The sequence below is a fragment of the Elephas maximus genome, chromosome 3, assembly GCF_024166365.1.
Source record: "Elephas maximus indicus isolate mEleMax1 chromosome 3, mEleMax1 primary haplotype, whole genome shotgun sequence".
NCBI classification, from domain to species: domain Eukaryota; kingdom Metazoa; phylum Chordata; class Mammalia; order Proboscidea; family Elephantidae; genus Elephas; species Elephas maximus.
The window spans coordinates 210,860,503-210,881,179 of NC_064821.1; the positions used below are offsets into that span (position 1 = coordinate 210,860,503).

The following is a 20,677-nucleotide window of genomic DNA, read 5'->3' on the forward strand; positions in this document are numbered from 1 at the left end:
GAAAGGAATTCTATACTCATTGTAAATGACATCAACACAGAATTTAAGTAAAAGAGATAAAACATTGCAGGCCATCAAGCTCAAACACTTAAGACAGGATTAAAGTAAATTATAAGGAGAACCAAGTGGTTTTATCTCTGAAAAGAGAGAGAGAGAGAAAAAAAAAAGGGTGCGTTAATTGTCTCTTTACGTAGAGGGGCTTATATGTGTTTGGGGGTGGTTGATTTCAGAAGAAATGACTGAGAATGTGGGATTGGGGTAAGACGCTCGTGTAATGTCATGGAAACCGCGTGAGCCAGGCTGGGCCCAGGTAGGAGGCCCTGGGATGGTCCTGACGCTGATGGGACTGTGCAGGTAGAACAGGGCATCAGGCTTACCACATGGCTCCCCAGAGACTTGGGATGAAGCTCTTCTCAGTTTCCACCCTGTGTTTCTGCCATCTAGATGAGCTCGAGTAGAGGCCAAACCCCTTGGTGATTTTTTGCCATTTTTTAAAATGATATCATCAGACTTGGTGGACAAGGGTGGTTAAAAGAAAGTTGTTCCATTTTTCAATTTTTTTTTGGTCATGTGGGTTGAATTGAAGGTTGAGTGATGAGGTAAATGAAGTCTGCGTTTCCTTGGACAGAGACCCTTCCTCCCACCCTTGTCCCCTTTTGACCGTTGCAAAACAGCTTAGTCCGAGGAATGGGGAGAAGAGAAGACAAATGAGTGAAATAATGCCAGAGTCAGTTGTGGCCAGGAAAAACACACTCTGAATCAGTTAATTTGTTCTGTTAATGTCAAAGGATGTGATCCCCACTTAACTAGTTTTAAGAAGCTGTAACCAAAAATAACTACCTCAGCCCTCAAGTTAGTGTCTGGTGAAGATTTGGATCTTCAGTTAAGAGAACAGGGGCTCTAAGGAGGCAGTGGTGTCTAGGCTTATCTTCCTAAGCTAGTACACGGCTGGCTGGGATTTTCAAACAACAGAGTTTTAGCCCCTCCAGAGAAGTTGGGTGGGGATGAGTGGGAAGGGGGCAATCCAAACATTCTGGCAATAGAAAGTGTCCCACAAATCACAGATCTGTGCACACTTTCTAATGACAGAAGGATCCATAGTGGTAAGGAATGGATAGAGAGGCCCCCCTAGTTCAGGTGGAACTATTAAAACAGGCACGTAGGCTGCAATATTCCCAGCTCCCTCACTGAAGGGCTCGGTGCAGGTAAACCAGGACAGCCTGAGCAGCTGAGAAAAGCTGGGCCCAAGGTGACTCCACCTCCTCCTCCCTCTTCCTCTCCCTTTACATTGAAGCGGAAAGAAAGAGTAATAACGACACTCGTGGTTTCTGTACAACTCTAAGTGCTTTGGTTACCTTTGAATAGAGTTAAAATGAAAGTACGTATGCTCTTAAAAGTCAAGACCACAGCTTGCTAACAGAGCCGTGAGTTATCCACTAGAAAGCCACGCACAGGCACGTGCTGAATGGCAGACCTCTTTGCCGCTAGAAGTTCAGTTATTGCCTTTGTAATATTAAAGCCCAACAGGGAGCTGGCAGGACACTGTTTGTGCTGTCTTGTCACGTTACGAGTTCCTGGTTTCAGATAAGAGAGGAGAAAGGGCCCTTAAGAAAGCAAAGAACTTGGGGGGAAAAAAATCAAACTTCCTTCTTGGAAAGCTAAGGGTTGTTTTCCTGGAGATGATGGATAATGGCATTTCAACTGTTTCGGTTTTTAATGGAGAAAACGGAGGCCAATCACGGGGGGGAAAAGGGACGATATAAATAAATAGAACAAGGTAACGTTTCAGCAAGAACTTCCCTCAGCTTCTTTCTTTCTCTTTTACTTTCCTTCGTTTCCTCTCTCTCTTTTTGAAATCTTAAACCCCATTTCTGGCTTGCATTTGGTAGGATTCCTGCTCTGGCTTTTATTAAAAACAGACTTTGTGTGGTGAGAAGTCTCCATCTGAAGCTGGGCTTTAATGGGCATAAGGACCCTGACAGTCTTTCTCGCTCTCGCAGGTGACCCTGCTTGGAGGGGTTCCCCTCCCCACGTGCTGAACTGGCACTTAAACTGAAGGCTCAGCACAAAACCACCAACTTTCCTCTTTTACTCCCTTTTCAATTTTACATTTGGGACTCTTTGCAGGGCTAGATCAAGTTAACTCCGACTCTAACAAGAATATTCTAGAATCTTTGAATAATGCGACCATTGTGCTGTAAGTTCCCCAGTGCCGGCAGGTTAACCGGTGGCTCCGCTTTCCAGCTCTGCTGCCAGTGGCCCAGCCAGCTGCCCAGCACAGGCTACCATTTCCCGCCTGGCTCCTTCTGCCTGCGAGCTCAGAAATACCAACAGCGACTCCAGCACGCTTAACAAATCAGTTTAGCATTCAAAAGATGATATTTTTTGAAGGGCTTCTGGCAAGCTGGCTTATCTGAAACTAAGAGGTAAAGCAGCCAAGCGAGCAGACAAGACATGCACGTTCATTCCCGAGGACAGGCACCACCAGGTTGCTCTGGTTCCTTCTGACAGCGAAACAGACAAAATAGCCCACTTCAAGGCTCCTGGACCGACTCCGCCTCCCCACTCCCGACCCTACCCCTCCTCCCCGTCACCTCCATGCCTTCCTGGCACAATGGCAGACACCTTCCCAGTCAATCTGAGGTTTTCTAAACCAATACATTTGAGCTCGCTTATAGCGGGGCTCACTGATGAAATCGCGTGCGTTTTTCCCAAGTGAGTAAAGTGCTTTCGAATAGTACAGTACAGTGGCTCTCGGGGAGGAGGGTGATTTTGCCCCTCCTGGGGATACTTGTCAAAGCCTGGAGTCGTTTTTCAGTTGTCACAACTGCGCCTACTGACATCTAATGGGTAGAGGCCAGGGACGCTGATCAACTTCCTACAATGCACAGAACAGCCACCCACAACAGAATTATCTGGTCCCAAGTGTCAGTATTGCCAAGGCTGAGAAATCCTGGTGTAGTGGTTAGGAGCCTGGGCTGTGGAGTCAGCCTGCTGGGGATTACATCCCACCTCCACTATCGACTGGCCGAGCAATCTGGGGCAAGTTGCTTAGCCTCGGCACCTCATCCATAAAATGTGGCTATAGATCTATCTTGTTGGGCTGTTGTGGGCATTAAATAAACAATGTCTGTGTAGCGCTCTGAGGACATCGCCCAGCACAACAGCAAGAGCACAATATGTGCTGGCTATTGTCACTATTAGTACTAGATGTTTAGCTCAGTTCCAAATATGTTATAGGCCAAACCTATTAAGTTTAGGGGAAAAAATAGGTATAAGTAGGATTGAGAGGGCATATCTCCTCTTTAATGAGGACCAAAACGATAACACTTAGTAACAATCACGTGCTTTACAGCTTATTAGACTCCTTCTCATGTGATCTGGACAGCAGCCTTGTTGTTGACTTCTCCCCATTTCAGAGATGTGGAACTCCCAGCTCAGAGCTGAAAGAGATGCCCGAGGCCCAGCTCAGAGCTGAAAGAGATGCCCGAGGCCTTCGGCACTCAAGCTCTCCTGATTCCCAACCTCCTGCTATTCCCAATACGCCACCCTCTGTTTACTAGTTTAGGATCCCCTTCCTGCTCTTCAGACACCCCACAACCTGAAGATCAGAATGAAAATAGAAGCACCTTCATGGGTGGGTGGGCACATTCAAAGCCCCAGTCACTTCCGTTTTCACGGTACAGATACAGCAGGGTTTCCTTCGTGGAGCATGAGAATAGTTTTATTCTCTGAATTGATTTTTTAAATAATTAACTTTTTGTATGTGCTCATTTTCTTTCCTTTTTAAATTTGGAAAAAAAAAACTTAATGCCTTCTAACTTAAGAATCTACAGGGTTTACACATTGTATATATTTTGACTGTAAATGTATGAAGATGAGAATCTAGTAAGTTGCATTTACTTATTAGCTGTTTTGTTTCACATTTAGGCCTGAAGAGCTGCTTATAATTGTGTCCAAATGTGTCACTGAAATGCAGGATGTTCTGTTTCCTACACACAGCTGGTCATCACACACAGCAATCATTATGTCTAATGTTAAATTCTGCATGCATAGTTTTTTTTGTTTGTTTTTGAACAATTGCATATTAAACAGCCAGATTTTACTCCAGCTACATTAAGGTTTAAGAAACGCTGGTGGCGTAGTGGTTAAGAGCTACAGGGGCTAACTAAAAGGTTGACAGTTCGAATCCACCAGAACTCCTTAAAAACCCTATGGGGCAGTTCTACTCTGTCCTTTAGGGTTGCTGTAAATGGAATCGACTTGACGGCAACAGTTTTTTTTTTTTGTTTTTTTTTTTATATTAAACTTGACAATATTGGGCTTAAGAACCATAGTTCAGAGGGCAGATGGGTAATACTCCTTGAAGTCAGTGGTTTTCTATTATTCCTTTGGTAAGACAGAAGGCCCACGACACTGAGCAGATGTCACACCACAGCCCAGCCACAGCTCCTTTGTTTCAAAGCCCTCAGTTAAGTCCTATAAATGCCATTCATTTGGACCCAGTTTTCTTTTGTTCCATCTTGTATGTGCCAGTTGATAAATGAGAGGCTTTATTGACCACATATTGGTCTTTAAATGGTACAACAGGCTTAGCAACTTCCCCATGATCCCCCTCTAGGGTGAATATTGCAAACACACCTAATAACATTTTCGCAGTTTTCTTTTTCAAATCCGTTTTGTCTGTCCCACTACAAGAAGAGAACCATAGAGCCTCCCTGCCATTGTTTTGCTCCACTCCTTACCTTGGAACACTGGGAGGGGCCCTCGTGGGCCGAGATGGGACTTGCGGGGGGGCTCCAAATGAGTCAGCGCTGTTGGGAAAAGGAGGTAATGGGCCTGGACGGAATGGGACTGGGGGGGCCCCAGCGTGTGGGCCTGGAGAGGGAATGGCAGGAGCCGGTCCTCGGCTGGATGTGGGCCTCGTGGGGGGAGCACTTAGTGTTGGCCTCCTTTGGGCTGTGGGGCTTGGAGGGGGTGACCTGAGGAAAAAGACAGACAGCAATTTGCCCACTCCTGCTTCGTGTCTGAATTCATCTGAAAAAATATTTTATAACTTCCTAATTGTAAAAATTACTATTTTTTTTTTTAACTGAGTAATTCAGATACAGGCTGCCAAAGTCAACAGGTACGAAAGAGTAAAGGGTGGAAAGTAAGTTCCCTCGCCCACCTTTCGTTCTGCGAAGATGACCACCGTGGCAGTTTCTGTGTGTCCTTTTAACTGTGCTCTACTATGTACAGATGTATATTTTCTCTCTACATATAAATTCCTTTTTCTTGGTACATAAATGGCAGCACACTATACACACTACTCTACAACTTACTTTAAAAAAAAAAAAACTTCACATGAACTCGACTATCTTTTCATTTCAGTATTTACAGAACCACCTTTTTCTTTTTAATGGCTGCATGATATTCCATTGCAAGGATATACTGTGCTTATTTTTAAACAGAGTTATGATAATCTGGCCCTCTCATTCCTAAATTTAAACATCTCTCTTTCCTTCTTTTCTTTAGGTTCCTACTAGTTTGAGAAATCTCTCTTAGAAAAGGATATTGGATAAGTTCAGTGGGATTCAGGCGAGGTGGGGAGCACCTTCCTACCTGCGAGAGTGCTGTATCCAGGAGTCGTCCACTGGAGGCGGCGCAGGGGTGGACACAGTGGCAGTGCTGACGTCACCAATGATCACTAGCGCTTCTTTCAGCGCCTGGTACATTCGCAGCATCTCGTCCCGGCGCTGGGCCTGCTCAGCAGACTCTTCCATCAGGGTGTTTTGGTCCTCTGAAGAATATAACTGTGCTAGGAGCTCTGAATTGATGAAATCTTTAACCTGTCAGATCACCACAGAAAAATAAAAGCGGGAATGAATGAGTGACTCAATGGTCTAAAGGTGGCTGAGATTTTCAGAGGCTGTGGACAAAGTCCACAAATGTCCACTCTGGGAAGAGGAAGCATTGTGCATCTGGTTATTCTTATTTGCTTCATTATCATCCCCATCCTTAGTACTGGTGCCAGTAAAAGGTTTTCCTCTTGTCTGCAGGTGTTGAAAAGAATAACCGAGATTAGCTGAGGAAAGGGCCAAACCCTGCCGTCACCAGGACAGGGCTTGCTGGCTGTGCAGGCGTTCCAGTGATGCTGTCTGAGGCTGCTTGGCTTATAGGAGAAAGTACCGGGAGGCAAGCAACAGCATTTTGAACAGGAAATAAAGACAGAAAAAAAAAATCTGTGTAATAACTTAAATTTTCCAAGCCTTGCATTCCCAGCCCTTTACCTAGCTTTTACCAAAGTCACTGGCCTATTGTTAAGACCCCAGGTTTCAGTGTTGTCTCAGAAGTGGAATTAGGACCAAGAGTGATTTCACAGTTAACAGACACATAAAAACAAAGTGTGAGCAATACGTGTGAGTCTCAGGAGAGGGACTTTTGTGGCAGAATAAACACAGAAAGGATGGTTACGTTGTTGTATAGCTGTGAGAAGGTCATCACCAATCACCGTGTTTCTTCCAATCTAAGACACCATGGATTTTAAGTTACGTGATTTAATTCTCCCCATATACCTAGAAAACAATTTTTTTTCAATTTTATGGATGAAGAAACTGAAGGTCAGAGAGCTTGAGTGGCTTCCCCAAAATGACAGGGCATTCAGCTGGATCCCAAATCTTCCGACTTGAGGTCTAGTGCTCCTTCCACCACCCCACTGTGACTGAGTGCTTAAAAAGACGACTTGCCTGTGTGAACACCATTATTTTAGAGTGGTGTAGCGAGTAAGCCTACAAAAACAAGCCAATTTTGATTTTTCACTTTCTCTGTTAAATGAGAAAATTAACACTTATCCAGGGTCACTGGGTATCTGTAAGAAAGGCTAAACCCAAACCCAAAACCAAACCAGTTTCCATCAAGACGACCCCTCCTCGCGGCGACCCCACGTGTGCAGGGTAGAACTGTGCTCCGTAGGGTTTTCACGGCTGTGACCTTTCGGAAGCAGATTGCCGGGACTTTCTTCTAAGGTGCCCTGGGTTGGTTTGAACTGTCAATCTTGTGATTAGAAGGCAAATATATTTGCTACCATTCAGACAAACAACAGAACATCTGTCATGTGCTCAAAATTCCTGGGCTGTAGTTCAGTTTGTAACTCAGAGATGACCAGAGTCTAAAACATCCCAAAACCAAACCAAATCTACTGCAGCCAAGTCGATTCCAACTTGTAGCGACCCTACGGGACAGAGCAGAACTGTCCCAGAGGGTCTCCAGGGCTATCAATCTTTATGGAAGCCGACTGCCACACATTTCTCCTGTGGAGCGGCTGTTGGCCTTGAATTACCAACCTTTTGGTTAGCAGCTGAGCACTTTAATGACTGCGCCACCAGGGCTACTATCTAAAACATACACCGTCATTTTTTAAAATATATTTGAATTAAAAAAATTTTTATTGTGCTTTTTATTTTTTTTTTTTAGGTGAAAGTTTACAGAGCAAATTATTTTCTCATTCAAAAATTTATACACAAATTGTTCAGTGGCATTGGCTGCAATCCCTGCAATGTAGCACTCTCCCCCTTTTACCCCAGGTTCCCCGTTTCCATTCGTCCAGTTTTCCTGTCCCTTCCTGCCCTCTCGTCTTTGCTTTTGGGCAGATATTGCCCATTTTGTTTTTTATAGCGGATTGATCTAAGAAGCACGTTCCTCATCTGTATTAATTTATTTTATAGCCCTGTCTGAACTTTGGCTGAAAGGTGAACTTCAGGAGTGGCTTCAGTTCTGAGTTAGGAATGCGTCTGGGGGCCGTAGTCTCAGGGTTCCCCCAGTCTCTGTCTGATCAGTAAGTCTGATCTGTTTTTGTGAATCTGAATTTTATTCTACATTTTTCTCCTGCTCTGTCCAAGACCCTCTATTGTGATCCCTGTTACAGTGGTTGGTGGTGGTAGCCAGGCACTACCTAGTTTTTCTGGGCTCAGGCTGGTGGAGGCTGTGGTTCATGTCATTCATTAGTCCTTTGGACTAATATTTTCCTTGTGTCTTTGGTTTTCTTCATTCTCCTTTGGGATGGCACCAATAGCCGTATCTCAGATGGCTGCTCACAAGCTTTTTAGACCTCAGACAAACTCATCAAGATAGGATATAGATTATTTCTTTATGAACTATGTGATCCCAATTGACCTAGATGTCCCCCAAGAGCATCGTCCCCCAGCCCTCAGCTCCAGAAACTTGGTCCTTCCTGGTGTTTGGATGTGTCTAGGGAGCTTCTAGGACTGTGCTCCCTTTGTGCTCTAGTATATACATGAGTATACATGCTGTACATACAACTATGTGTGTGTAAAAAATCTACAGCCTAACCTATATAAGCACATGGGTAAACTCCTATATATCCTCCTACCCCTGCTTAGCATACATATCTGCTTGTAAGTTACTGTTTGTTTTTACTGTTGCTGTAGTATTTTATATGCTACAGTATTTACTGTGGTTCTCTCTTTTTTTTTTTCCTTGTGTTCCTCAAAGTATCTTCCTTTGCCTTGGTCAAGTTGTGCTGACTTCCCCTATATTGTATATTGAACTTCCCTTCACCAAAGTTAACACTCGTCTACTATCTAGTTACTGATTCCCCCCAATCCCTTGTAACCTCAAGGTTGTTTCTTTCTGTGTGAAACCTTTTCTTGACTTTTTATAATAGCGGTCTCATACAATATTTGCCCTTTCGTGATTGACTTATTTCACTCAGCATAATGTCCTCCAGATTCATCCATGTTGTGAGATGTTTCACAACGGTTCTTCACCCTTGCGCGTAGTATTCCTTTGTGTGTATGTACCATAATTTGTTTGTGCATTCATCTGTTGATGGGCACTTAGGTTGTTTCCATCTTTTTATTGTTGTGAATAGTGCTGCAGTGAACATGGATGTGCATAGGATGTGACGACTCTTATTGCTCCGGAATATGATTCTAGGAGTGGGATTACAGGCTTATACGGTATTTCTACCTCTAGCTTTCTAAGGAAGCACTGTATCGTTTTCCGTAGTGATTGTACCATTTTACACTCCCACCAGCAGTGCAGAAGAGTTTCCAGCTCCCTGCAGCCTTGCCAGCATTTACTGTTTTCTGAATTTTTGATCAGTGCCCTTCTTGCAAATTGTTCATTATTTTTTAAAAGTATCAAAACATGTAAATAATTCTATAAATTAAAAAATTCAAATCAACCACAGCTTCATTGTGGTGAAATGAAAACTGTTCCCTGAGCCTTTTCTTAAACCAAGAGTGATTCAAACATGGATGTAATCTAATATACAAGACGTGTTCAGGGAACCGTCTGGTGGAGTCGAGGGCCCATGTGTGATAGTTGTGGAGGAAGGTAAATTTGGCCAGGGAGGCTGGGGCCAGATGTGAAAACCTTGAATGCCAAGGAAAAGCGTTTGAACTTCATCCACTTGGCAATGGAGAGCCATGGAAGGCTTTTAAGCAAGTCAGTAAAACAATAAAAGAGAGTTTTTAGAAAAATTAATCTGGCTGTGATTGAAAAAGAATTTTCAAGGGTGGTAGTGGAGGTAAAGAAATGTGTTAGAAGCCTTTGCAGATCACTCATGAGAAGACGAGGGTTTGCTATGGAAAGGCTACTGTGGAATAGAAAGCGTGGGTAAATATAATGGCATTGTAAATGAACAGTCAACCGAATGTGGTGTGATTTGTGATTTGGACGTGAAGGCCAAGGTAGAAGAAACAATTACAGACACCTCAAGTGCTGAGGTCTGCGTTTGAGTAAAAGCATAGAAGATCAAAAGGCAAGAAAGAAAATCAGGTTTACAAAAAAAGACAGTAAGTTTGGCTTGAGGGATATTTCTTTTACTTTCTTGAATATTCGTTCACTTCTAAACACACTTGCAGGTACTCGAGGAGTCAGAGACACGTGCACCAATCTTCCATTGTTGGGTGTATGTGTGTGTGCCTGGACAGACGGTGCAACTCAAAACCAGACAATTTTCCTGGCAATGGCCAACAATTGGGTTAAGCTCTTTTGAAGCTTTACATTTTACTGGAGTATCACTTAGAATCTACTAAACACAATTTAAAAGATGCTTCTTCCAAGAATAGATTTAAAGCAGATCTGAATTAAGAAGCAACTGTCAAACAAACCACAAAATAAAATAGTGAGGGCCTGTTTCACCATTCTGATCAAAGATCTGCCTTGACTCAGCTCTTCCACTAAAAATGTCACACGACTAACGCTTTCCTGCCATCCAAATGTTTTGGCAATGTTTTCAAATAATGGGTATTACAGGCAGTCCCATTCCACACCCCCCCCCCCACTTTGAGTTTGTCTTTAAGTCGAATCTGTAAGTCAGAACAGTTAAGTACAGTTTGTATCTAACGTCAGTTAGTCAAATGTTTGTCTTAGTATATTGTACATAATGTACCTTTCTGTGTATAAAAAACATTAAAGAAACACTTCCAGATACACTAAAACCTCTTTAACATAATACAGTAATAATAATAATAATGTGTGATGTACATCACAAAGTAGCACCCCTTTGTTATTAGGAACCATTGTATGAACCTCAAATTTTAATATAATAGGCTGTGCGGCGGTTGGTTCTTAACTACTGGTCAGGTGTTGGTAACCTGGGTACTGCCTGTAGTAGTGTGAGAGAAAACGGCAATACAGCTAAGTGGGCTAAGAGCACGGGCTTTGGAATGTGACGGCTCTAACACTTATTGCTCTGGGCCAAATAACTTCTTTGGGTCCCAGGCTCCTCATCTGTAAAATGGGAATATCAGTAGCTACCTCATGAGTTGTTGTGAAGATTAAGTGAAATAACGAGTATAAATCCTCTAACACAATGCCCAGCATATGGTTAGCGCTCAATAAACAAAAGCTATTGTTTTTACAGTTGTTGTTGTTGTTAGGTGCCACTGAGTCTATTTCGACTCATAGTGACCCCGTGTGATGGAGCAGAACGGCCCAGAGGGTTTTCTAGGCTGTAATTTTTTAATCTTTATCGGAGCAAATCACTAGGTCTTTCTCCCATGGAGCCACCAGTGAGTATGAACTGCCAACCTTTTGGTTAGCAGCTGAGTGCTTAACCGCTGTGCCAACAGGGCTCCTTTTTCTTTTTTTTCTTTTTACAGTACATAGGCTAAATTGGCATTGGGTACATCGAGGTAGCAGAACAAGTAGAAAGCTGTTGTAGTAGTGCAGGCATCAAGGACATACAGTTAAGTACAGAGCATAGATGAACATTTTCTTTTGCATTCAAAGCAAATTTTTAGAAAGACCCTTCTACCTTCCTCCTGCTAGCTTAGTCTTGTAAGCCTATGACTGGAGTTTAGAACAAAGGAGGGGGGTTTCGGGGGAGTTTCCAGACACCCCAGGGACTTTCTGAGCAGTCTGTATGTCTAGGGAACAAACATGTAAATTAAGAATTCTGCGGGACCATTAGAGGCCAAGTAGATCCCTCCTGGAGGACAGCATTTAGAAAGTGCCTCACAGAACACAACATAAACTAATTAAGCTGGGACGTGAAATTTGAAATAATATTTATGCTTTTAATTACAGCACGTTATATTTGTATGGCTCTCAAACATTCTCACACACCAAGCTCCATGCCGGCGCAACCTCTACGGGCGAGATAAACAGAAATTACTGCGCCATGTCGTTCTGCTCAGCGTAAAGGAATGTGAGGCTGTTAAAAACCTTCTCTTCTGTAGCAACCTGAAATATGTCTGGATCTTAACCTTTCTTGGTCTTTATTACTAAGATCAGTTCAAAGCCCTCACAAATAGAAGAGACATTTCTAGGGTTTTCATGCAGCTCGGTTACCAAGGAGACCCTTGCTTTGGAACGGCTTCGTTTCTGGATAGGAGGACCAGAGTACGCAACAAAACCTGCCCACGGAGGTTATTTTAATTGCCATGTTTAATTTAGTGTAGTTTTAGAGGACGGCTTGGTTAGAATCTGGTGCTTTTTTTGGAGATCTCAGATCTACCTAAGCCTGCTTTCCTTTTTCCAGGGATTTAGTTTCGATAAAGACCAATGGAGATTTCCTTGTTTAAAAAGCAGCGCCCTTGACTCTCAGAAACATAAAGCTGGGCAAAAGAAATTAGACACAAAAAAGCATAAACTGTATGATTCCAAAGTTCAAAAACAGGCAAAACTAATCTACGGTGCGAGAAATCACGAGTCTCACCTTTGCGCGGGGGGCTGAGGGGGCAAAGAGTGGGGTTTCTGGGGTCCTGACCAGCTCTGTTTCTTGAGCAGGATGCTGGTTATAGCTAGACAACTATGAGGTGTGCATTTTCTGCACAAGTGTTAAGCTTCAATAATTCTTTTTTCACCCATAGGCTGACTTTAAGGAAATCTTTGCGCATACATGCAAGAAGTACAATGCCATTTATAGTATTTAAAAGGCGTTATAAATTGCTTTGTTTTTTCAAAATAACACCCTTCACGAAGTTTTCTCACCTGAAAATCCAAGTGTAAATTCTTGACCCTTGGAAAGAAATCAGTGCTCTGGCATTGAAGACGGTCTTTCTCCTCAAATAATGAACATTTAAAATAACATTTTTCTTCATGTGCATTAAAAGTACAGTAAGTTTTGAAACTAGGGCACATGTTACTAATTTTCCACCAAGGTGCCAGTGGACCTTCAGTGGTCCAGAAGCTCACGGTATAGGTGGGAGATGCCTTTAAGTTTCATATTTGTTCTTTTAAAAATTCCATAAAAACTTTATATTCTACTTTGTATTATTTGGGCTTGTTTTAATATGAGAAATGTGTTTTAAGTTACTTATTGGTTAAAATAGCTATCTTCTTCCTCTCCTCCCACCCCCCAATTAAATCTTCAAGTAAATTAGCTCCCCAGGAAGATGCTCTATGTACACCCTCAGGGGGAGGAGAAGACCCCTACTTTGAGAAGGCTCACTTGCAGTTTTCCTAACCCTGCCATAGGCCAATATCTGATGTTGAAATGAGAAAACACCAGACTATAAGAAGAAAGCTAGATTTTAATCTTGACTCTGCTGCCCTTAGCTGTGTGCTCCAGGACAAGTCTCCTAACCTCTCGGAGCCTCAATTTCTTCATTTACAAGCTGGGAAAAAGAATGGCTATCCAGCAGGAGGCTGATGTGAGGACCTCACAGAATCAGGTGTTGATGCCGAGGGTTTCATATACAGGATTATGCGCCGACGGGCCACACACAATTTTAGAATAAAGCTGGATCCATTTCCTTGCTTTTCGGGTGGAGAGCTTCTGGTGGGGTAAGCGGCGGTGAAGAGGCCATCAAAATGTGCCTGCCATGGGGTGTTAGGTGTGTGTTGGCTTTAGGGTCCCGGAGCCAAACTCTGCTGCTTTGCCTGTAGCCTGTCCAGAAGAACCGCCTGCCATAAACTTGCTATTTCTTTGTGCCGTTGTTACCTGGTATGTTTAAGTAATGAAACAGCTGCTGCATTTCAATAGACAAAGGCTTACAGTATGTCTGAGGCAAGGCATTTACTGCTGGGCTTTAAACTTCTTAAACAATTCCATATGGAGGCTTGAGTGGCAGAGCACTTAATGTAAACTTTCAAAGGAAACTGCCCACCAAATTCTGAACTTTATGAAAATTGGCTGAAACATATCCTTTTTCAGAAGGCAGAGTAGCCATTCCAATTTCAAAGAGGAAAGGCCACAGCACTGCTTTAGATAAACCAGAAATCGGGGACCTGTTTTAGGAATTCACAGGCTCTGGAGGGACAACTAGCTTTTTCACTCAAAGCCATTTATAGAAGCGGCAGGGTTAAGGGAATGGACTATAGAATTAGGAGTCCAAGTATTAGTTTTCTAGTTGTGATTACATCATTAATTCTCTCGCTTGAAGGTCTCTTCACTTTAAATCAAATAAAAAACCAACACACATGCATGGCTCAGGGCTGGGTGTTCACTATGCTTCAGTTTCCGTTTGTTCAACGGGGAGCTCTGGGAGTGAACAAAAGGAGCCTGGACACTCTGCACAAGAAAATGTCAAGAGAATATGAGTGCACATGTTAAAAGGGATTTTACATACGTAGTAAAAATAATACTCAAAGAAAAGTGGCTTTTCCTTCTTCTTCCCTCCCTCTCTCCCTTCCTTCTTCCCTTCGTTCCCCCCACTCTTTCTTTATTTTTGTGTTTAATGTCAAGGTCTAGGAGCCAGGGCATCTGGTTTTATTGCTGCCTTTGAAACTAATTTATACCATGACCTTGGCTATGGTATTTTTGCTGCACTTTATTCTGAGCAAATCCACACCTTTCTAGAGGAGACATCCAATGGGGAACACTGCAAAATGAGAACTTTTTAGTTTTACATTTTCTTTCCTAAGTTCCCTTTCACTGGTCAGTCACTTGTCACTTGTAATGGAAAATGATGAATCTGGGTAATAGGTATTTCAGCCATCCAGAAAATATCACAAAGGAACGGAAGAGACTGTGAGCAATGACCATGCCAGGATGGGCCGGACGTTAAAACGAGACAGCTCAGAACCACTTACGTTATTGATCATGAGGTGCATGATGGTTTTGGGAATTAGGTCACGGATACATTTGTTGATAATAGACATGTAGGAGTCTACGAGGTTGCGAATGGTCTCCACTTGTCTCTCCAGCTGTGGGTCCATGGAAAAGTTTTCTGCTTGTCCATTCTCCTCACTCTCAGTCTGGTAGATTGGGAACAAAACATGAATTGTCTCCCATTAGTACAAAAGAAAAAATACACCAGGCACTACCAGGTAATCAACTTCTGCTTAGCATGTTTGGAGTTTATACTACCACACGGTAACATCTTTATCTTATCGCACGTCCATTAATTCCAAAAAGAAATCAGAACTCTGCAGCTCTTATACTACTTTTAGCCTGCCACATTCTAGGAAAAGAAAGTATTCCAATTCTGAATGAATGTTGAGATGAATAACCAGATAAACAGTCTACCTAACACCATACCTCTAGAGAACCATCTCATTTTAAGCCATTTCCAAGCTGGCCAAAGAACTGAGTCCAGATATATGACGCAGATGTAAACCTCTGGGAGGAGTCTCCTGGGGATTCCACAGATTAGAAATAACCTTGGTGTTGTTCTGGAAATCCTGAGTCTGCTCTGAAACGGATCAGCCCCGATGCAAAACTAAATCTCCCAGGGCTGGCCTGGAGCCGCGTAAGAGATAGCAAGCATAATTCATTCTCCCATGCACTTGCTGGAATCTGTTATGTAAATTCATGCTGCTGTCATCACTACTAAAGGCTGGCTCCATTGTGAAAAATGTACAATTTTAACTTCCAACGTGTTATTCTTTGTATAAAGCAGAACACATCGATACACACAAAAAAATTGTGCAATAGGAGAAAAGCATCTGTTTTCTATACTATGGGACCTGAGTTAATTAATGTTGGCTTATTTTTTTTTATCCACCAGAGGCTGGGCTGGAATGGTATCTTCATCATTAAGGGCTGACCTATTGGCTTGGCTTTGAAATCAATTTAGAACAAAAGGTCTCTATTTCAAGTCAGACTGAACCATCTAACCCCCCGAACACGATACGGATATTGTTAGTGGTCTCGCTACTTTCTAGTGTTTGGAAAGATTTAATTGCAAATGCAAAAAAAGGGAAATAATTTATTGCTTCCAATGTGGACATGGAGTACTTTTCTTAGGAAATGTACATACTTTGATCTGCCAGCTTTGCAATCCTCCAATCAGTTCTAGGCACAGCACTGTGCTAAATAGCCTAGCTGGGTCTACAAATGCAGAGCCCTCCCACTGAATTAACATGCACACGTGAAAGGCAGACTATAGAACACCAAATTAACAACAGCATCGTTCACACAGCCTTCTCTCTCTCTCTCTGGAATATCTAACACTTTAAAAAATGTATTAAAACAATACAAGCTCACTCTAAAAAACAATAGTCAGTTTCCATCCCTGGGAGTATGGCCCATGCTTTAGAGTGACAGAGGGCATTTCTGAGGACGTGTACTGCTCCTACAGCAGAGGACTGGGGGGCTCAAAAATGAAAGCTGTTGCCCCATACCATTTCTTTGAAAATAATCTTTTTAGTCAATGAAAGAAAGAACTAAGTCAAGTCTGATACAGCTTCTCACTTTTATTGATAGTCTGTGATATAGGCACAAGAGGACCTGGGGTAGATAGGTAAAAAGCTAAGGCTACGAAGTGGTAAAATGATACAGGAAGGGTCAGCAGTGAAAAAACCAATCCCCTTCTCAACTTCTTTCTGGGGTGCATGTGCTCCACACTGCACCTGTATTCCAAGGATCAGCGGTAACTTCAGTGCTATTTCATGGGCACTGTATTTGAAAGTAAAAACTTTAGGTTCAAATTCAGGCTCTCTCAGGTGCTGGTTGTGTGGCCGTGCTTCAGCTACCTGATGTGACTGAGACTCAGCTTCCCAGCTTTAAAATGGGAATACCTGCCTGAAGACCTGTGGCAGCTAAATGAGATAACCTATACAGAATGACCCAGCAGAGGGCCTTGTGGGTGCTCAGTCAATGTTAGTTTCTTTTCCTTCCTGCCTGGATATTCATGGACTAAGATTAAGAGGGGTGTTTGACTCTCAACACAGTATGAAGATTTAGATGACAAATTGCAACACAAAACATTTTCAATTCAAGCAATATATGAGGCTTTTTTGATTGTTTTCCAACTCCATGTTTTCTGCAAGCTATTTGCCTTGCCTGGAATCCCCTCCTCCCACCAACCCTTTCCCTACCTGTGAAGACCTTTCATCTTTCAAAGCCCTATGTCCCTATCACCTGTTCTAGAAAAGCTCCTGGAAGCCCTCAGACCCTCCATATTCCACCTGTGCCTTGCACTCGCTTTTGTTATTTAATACCCAGCTTAGGCATATCCAGAGTCCTGGTGGTGAAGTGGTTAAGCGTTTGGCTGCTAACCAAAAGGTCAGCAGTTTGAATCCACCAGCTGGTCTTTGGAAACCCAATGGGGCAGTTCTACTCTGTCCTATAGGGTCGCTAGGAGTCAGAATCAACTCAATGGCAACAATTAGTATATTGGGGTCCCCTGCTAGACTTGGGGATCTTGTTTCTCTGTCCCTTCTCAGCACCCAGCACAGAGCTTGGTGCACGGGAGGAGCTGGAGTGAACACTACAGGAGAGCTAACCCAAGTCCAGGAAGCTGCCCAGTGCATTTCAGTGTCCCTAGTTTAGGAGTGGCTACTTGGTGAAGCAATGAAAGTGTAGAGAAACCCCAAGCTGATGGGCTAGGATCCTACTTGATAATAAAAAGGATGATAAGATAATTATGAAATTACATATATGAAGGAGAAAAGATGACCCACACCTTTAAGGAAAACACCTTTTATATAAAGCAGTACAAACCTCCATAATGAGTACAATACGATTCAGTTGTCTCTTTGATCTAAAACATACTTGGGTTTTGCTATAGTATTTGGCGTTATGCGGGTGATGGAATTTCAGCACCAACCTACTACCTCCAACCTATTACCTCTCCTGGGAACATTTACCAAGCACTTACTTGTGTTCCAGGCACTGTGCTATGCACTTTACACAGAAGATACCTGCCATGAGGTTAGGAAGTGGGTACCATTGTTGTTGTCAACCTACAGAAGAGGACTCTGAGGCTCCAGGAGCTAAGATTTCAACCCATGTGTTCAATAAACACAAGATGGGTACAATTTTAAACCAATTTCTTCTTTTGCTTAGGTGTGAAAAACAAGAAGTATGATCAAACAGTGAAAAATTCATATCAAGTAGGTTTCACAGATAATATATGTAAAAAGAGCTTTTTGGAAAAAGATGTCAATGAAGTACTGATATTTGCGAAAAAAATGTTTGGGTCAAAACAGAGCAGAATAAATAGTATTTATTAAATAAATTTCCAGAAATATGAAAAACCAGGTAAATTAAATCACACTCTACATTTTCATGTTGTTGTTGACAGGTTCCTTCGAGCTGATTTTCGACTGGTAGTGACCCCATGTGACAGAGCAGAACTGCTCCATAGGGCTTGCTAGGTTGCAGTCTTTACAGGTGAAGATCAACAAGTCTTCCCCCGCAGAGCAGAGCTGCTGGTTGGGTTCACATTGCCAACCTTCCAGTTAGCAGCTGAGTGCTTAACTGTTGCGCCACCTGGGCTCCTTCATTTCCACACAGAAACATCAAATTTCCCCATTTCACACTATTCTGAACATTTAGCCTTGCTTTACTGTTTTGCATATCAAAATATGCAAAAACACTGACTTTCACTGTTTGAAACCAGATACAACTAATAGGCAAAGTGTCAGAGTGAGTGAAGAAGAACAAATGTTCTAACACTCAACATTTGTGAAGAACTAAGAGGCGTTTCCAAAACAACCAACGGAACAATTTGAAATTCTCTTTGGGTTTTAGAAATACTAGTAGTGTCGAAGTGGCTAAGAGCCCAGGCTGCTAACCAAAAGGTTGGCAGCTTGAATCCACCAGCCACTGCTTGGAAACCCCATGGGGGAGTTCTCCTCTGTCCTATAGGGCTGCTACGAGTCCGAATTGACTGGAGGGCACAAAGACAACAGTAGACATGTGGTCACATACAAGTTGTAACTACTCTGACACCATGGACATGGTGGGAAGTCACAGAATTCAGAATACAAATTTGATGGCTTTAGAAAGAAACAAGCAATAATTTACCCTTCTGAAATGTCTAAGATGAATGGGGAAAAAGGCACGTAGATGGAATTCTTCTTTTAACTGAGTAATTGCAGAGAGCAAATGCTGGCTTTTCCCCACCTCCAGCTCTAACCGGATTCCCTATAGTGCTCTTTTCTGTATGTATAACACGGATGACTATGTATTTTTTCTTTGTTTAAATTACAGGATTGCAATAAGATTCTTTGCAGGCGAAGCTCTGAAGTGACAGCTGTTTATCATTATCCTCATCAAGGGAATGTAAAATAAAAATAGTAATTTGTCTCTGATCTTTGAGGCAAAAGAGAATGGTCTGCAAACATTTAACCTTTTATGTGCAGGTTCATTGATGCTGTTTACAAATGTGAATGATGTTGTAGAAACCAGCTTTCTTCTGAAAACACAATGGACAGACTTTCCTAGTGCCATTTTTTTTTCTAACAAGCTTTTGATAACTTTAATGAAATTTAAACAATAAAAAATAAACAACCCAGCTTTATAAAGGTGAGGTTGTTTCCAAAAATTAATATCATAACTTTCTTTCTTATGAAACTCTTTGCACAATATTTAAGAAATGAGCTGTTTTCCAAAATTTAAAGACTTTCTCCTCAAACCTTTAACAGGTAAGAGAATGAAACAGCTGCATGAGAAATAATTCCCGCCATACTTTGAAACATCATTACGGATGTTCTGGGCTTGACTGGGATGTCTGTTTTTCGTGTGCTTTGTTTTGTGTCTTCCTTTCCTTAAATTTCTTATCTAATTATGTCTTAGGCTTATTTGAGGACCATTGAAACTTTCTAAATAAGGTTGGTGACTTTAACTCCTTAAAAGTAGAATACTGAAATTCAAAGTATCCTGACAGTATGATGTACATAAAATAATACAGAGTGAATGGAGTGTTCGCTGCATCTATATTTACCAATGGGAAGCACTGGAAAATAATCTATAGATCTACACAAGTGATTTTTCTAGACAGCTGATGCCTACCCCTGGTGGTGCAGTGGTTAAAATTAAGCGCTCGCCACTAACCAAAAAGGTCTTTGGTTCAAACCCACCAGCCGCTCCACAGGGGAAAGTTGTGGTAGCCTGCTTCCATAAACATTTACAGCCTTGGAAACCCTATGGGGCGGTTCTACTATGAGTCAGAATTGACAGCAATGGGTTTGGTTTGGTTTGCGCATTTTTTTTTCTATTATTGTTACACAGCTCTCCACTGCCTTAAACAAGAGTGACAAATATTATTTAACTTCTCCATAATGTATCAGGTCATTGTCATGAAAATACTGTTAACTATGAATTTTTTTTTTTTTTTATGGTAACGCAGCTTTGAACTTTTCAGCCCCACACTGTCGAGAATGTTTTCACTGAAAACCTTTCCCTACTCCCAATAATCCAGCTAGTGTGTAGTGGCAAGGAAGGTAGAAACCAAACTTGTTAAAAACTGTGTGAGAAACATGCCTGAGGACGCTGCTGAGAAAAGGGTTAGGTAATAAACTACCAGGCTGTAGTCTAGCTCTTTGTGATAGGTATTTCACTAATTAATTCAACGAATACATAGTTAGCATCTATGGCAGACTGTAAGAGACACAGAGGCAGTCTAAAAACACAGGCTTTGCTTGTGAGCTTACACTTAAGCAGGGAGGGCATAGAATAAGAAAATAAAAAGTGTGAGGAAAGCCACTGAGCAGGTCAAAGAATATGCTAAATGAGCTCAGGACATGGTGGACCCCAGGGGTAATCTTTATGGAAGGGTAACCTTTGGGACAGACCTTAAAAATTGGGTGCGATTTCAAAGACAAAGGCTGGAACTGAGGGAACATGACATTGTTTTATCCCCAGTAGCCAGCCCAGTGGTCTCCATATAAACCCGTTGCCCTTGAGTTGATTCTGACTCATGGTGACTCCAGGTGTTTCAAAGTAGAACTGTGCTCCATAGGGTTTTCAATGGCTGTAATCTTTTTTCTTTCTTTTTTTTTTTTTAATTAATTCTTATCGTGCTTTAAGTGAAAGTTTAAAATCAGGTCAGTC

At 42.2% G+C, this 20,677-nt stretch overlaps 1 protein-coding gene across 7 annotated transcripts in view; it reads right to left on the reverse strand.

Annotated features, from left to right (window-relative positions):
• Positions 1-20,677, reverse strand: part of DNM3 (dynamin 3) — a 735,481-nt gene that overhangs the window by 28,692 nt on the left and 686,112 nt on the right. For 5 of the 7 annotated variants that reach the window (XM_049881209.1, XM_049881210.1, XM_049881207.1 and 2 more), the window contains 3 exons: positions 14,488-14,652; positions 5,605-5,831; positions 4,746-4,982 (listed from right to left, as the gene is read on the reverse strand). In XM_049881209.1, coding sequence (XP_049737166.1) covers positions 4,746-4,982; positions 5,605-5,831; positions 14,488-14,652 — 629 coding nt within the window. Of the gene's footprint in view, positions 1-4,745; positions 4,983-5,604; positions 5,832-14,476; positions 14,653-20,677 lie in introns of those variants that run through there. The other 2 variants (XM_049881212.1, XM_049881213.1) reach the window with 2 other exon arrangements.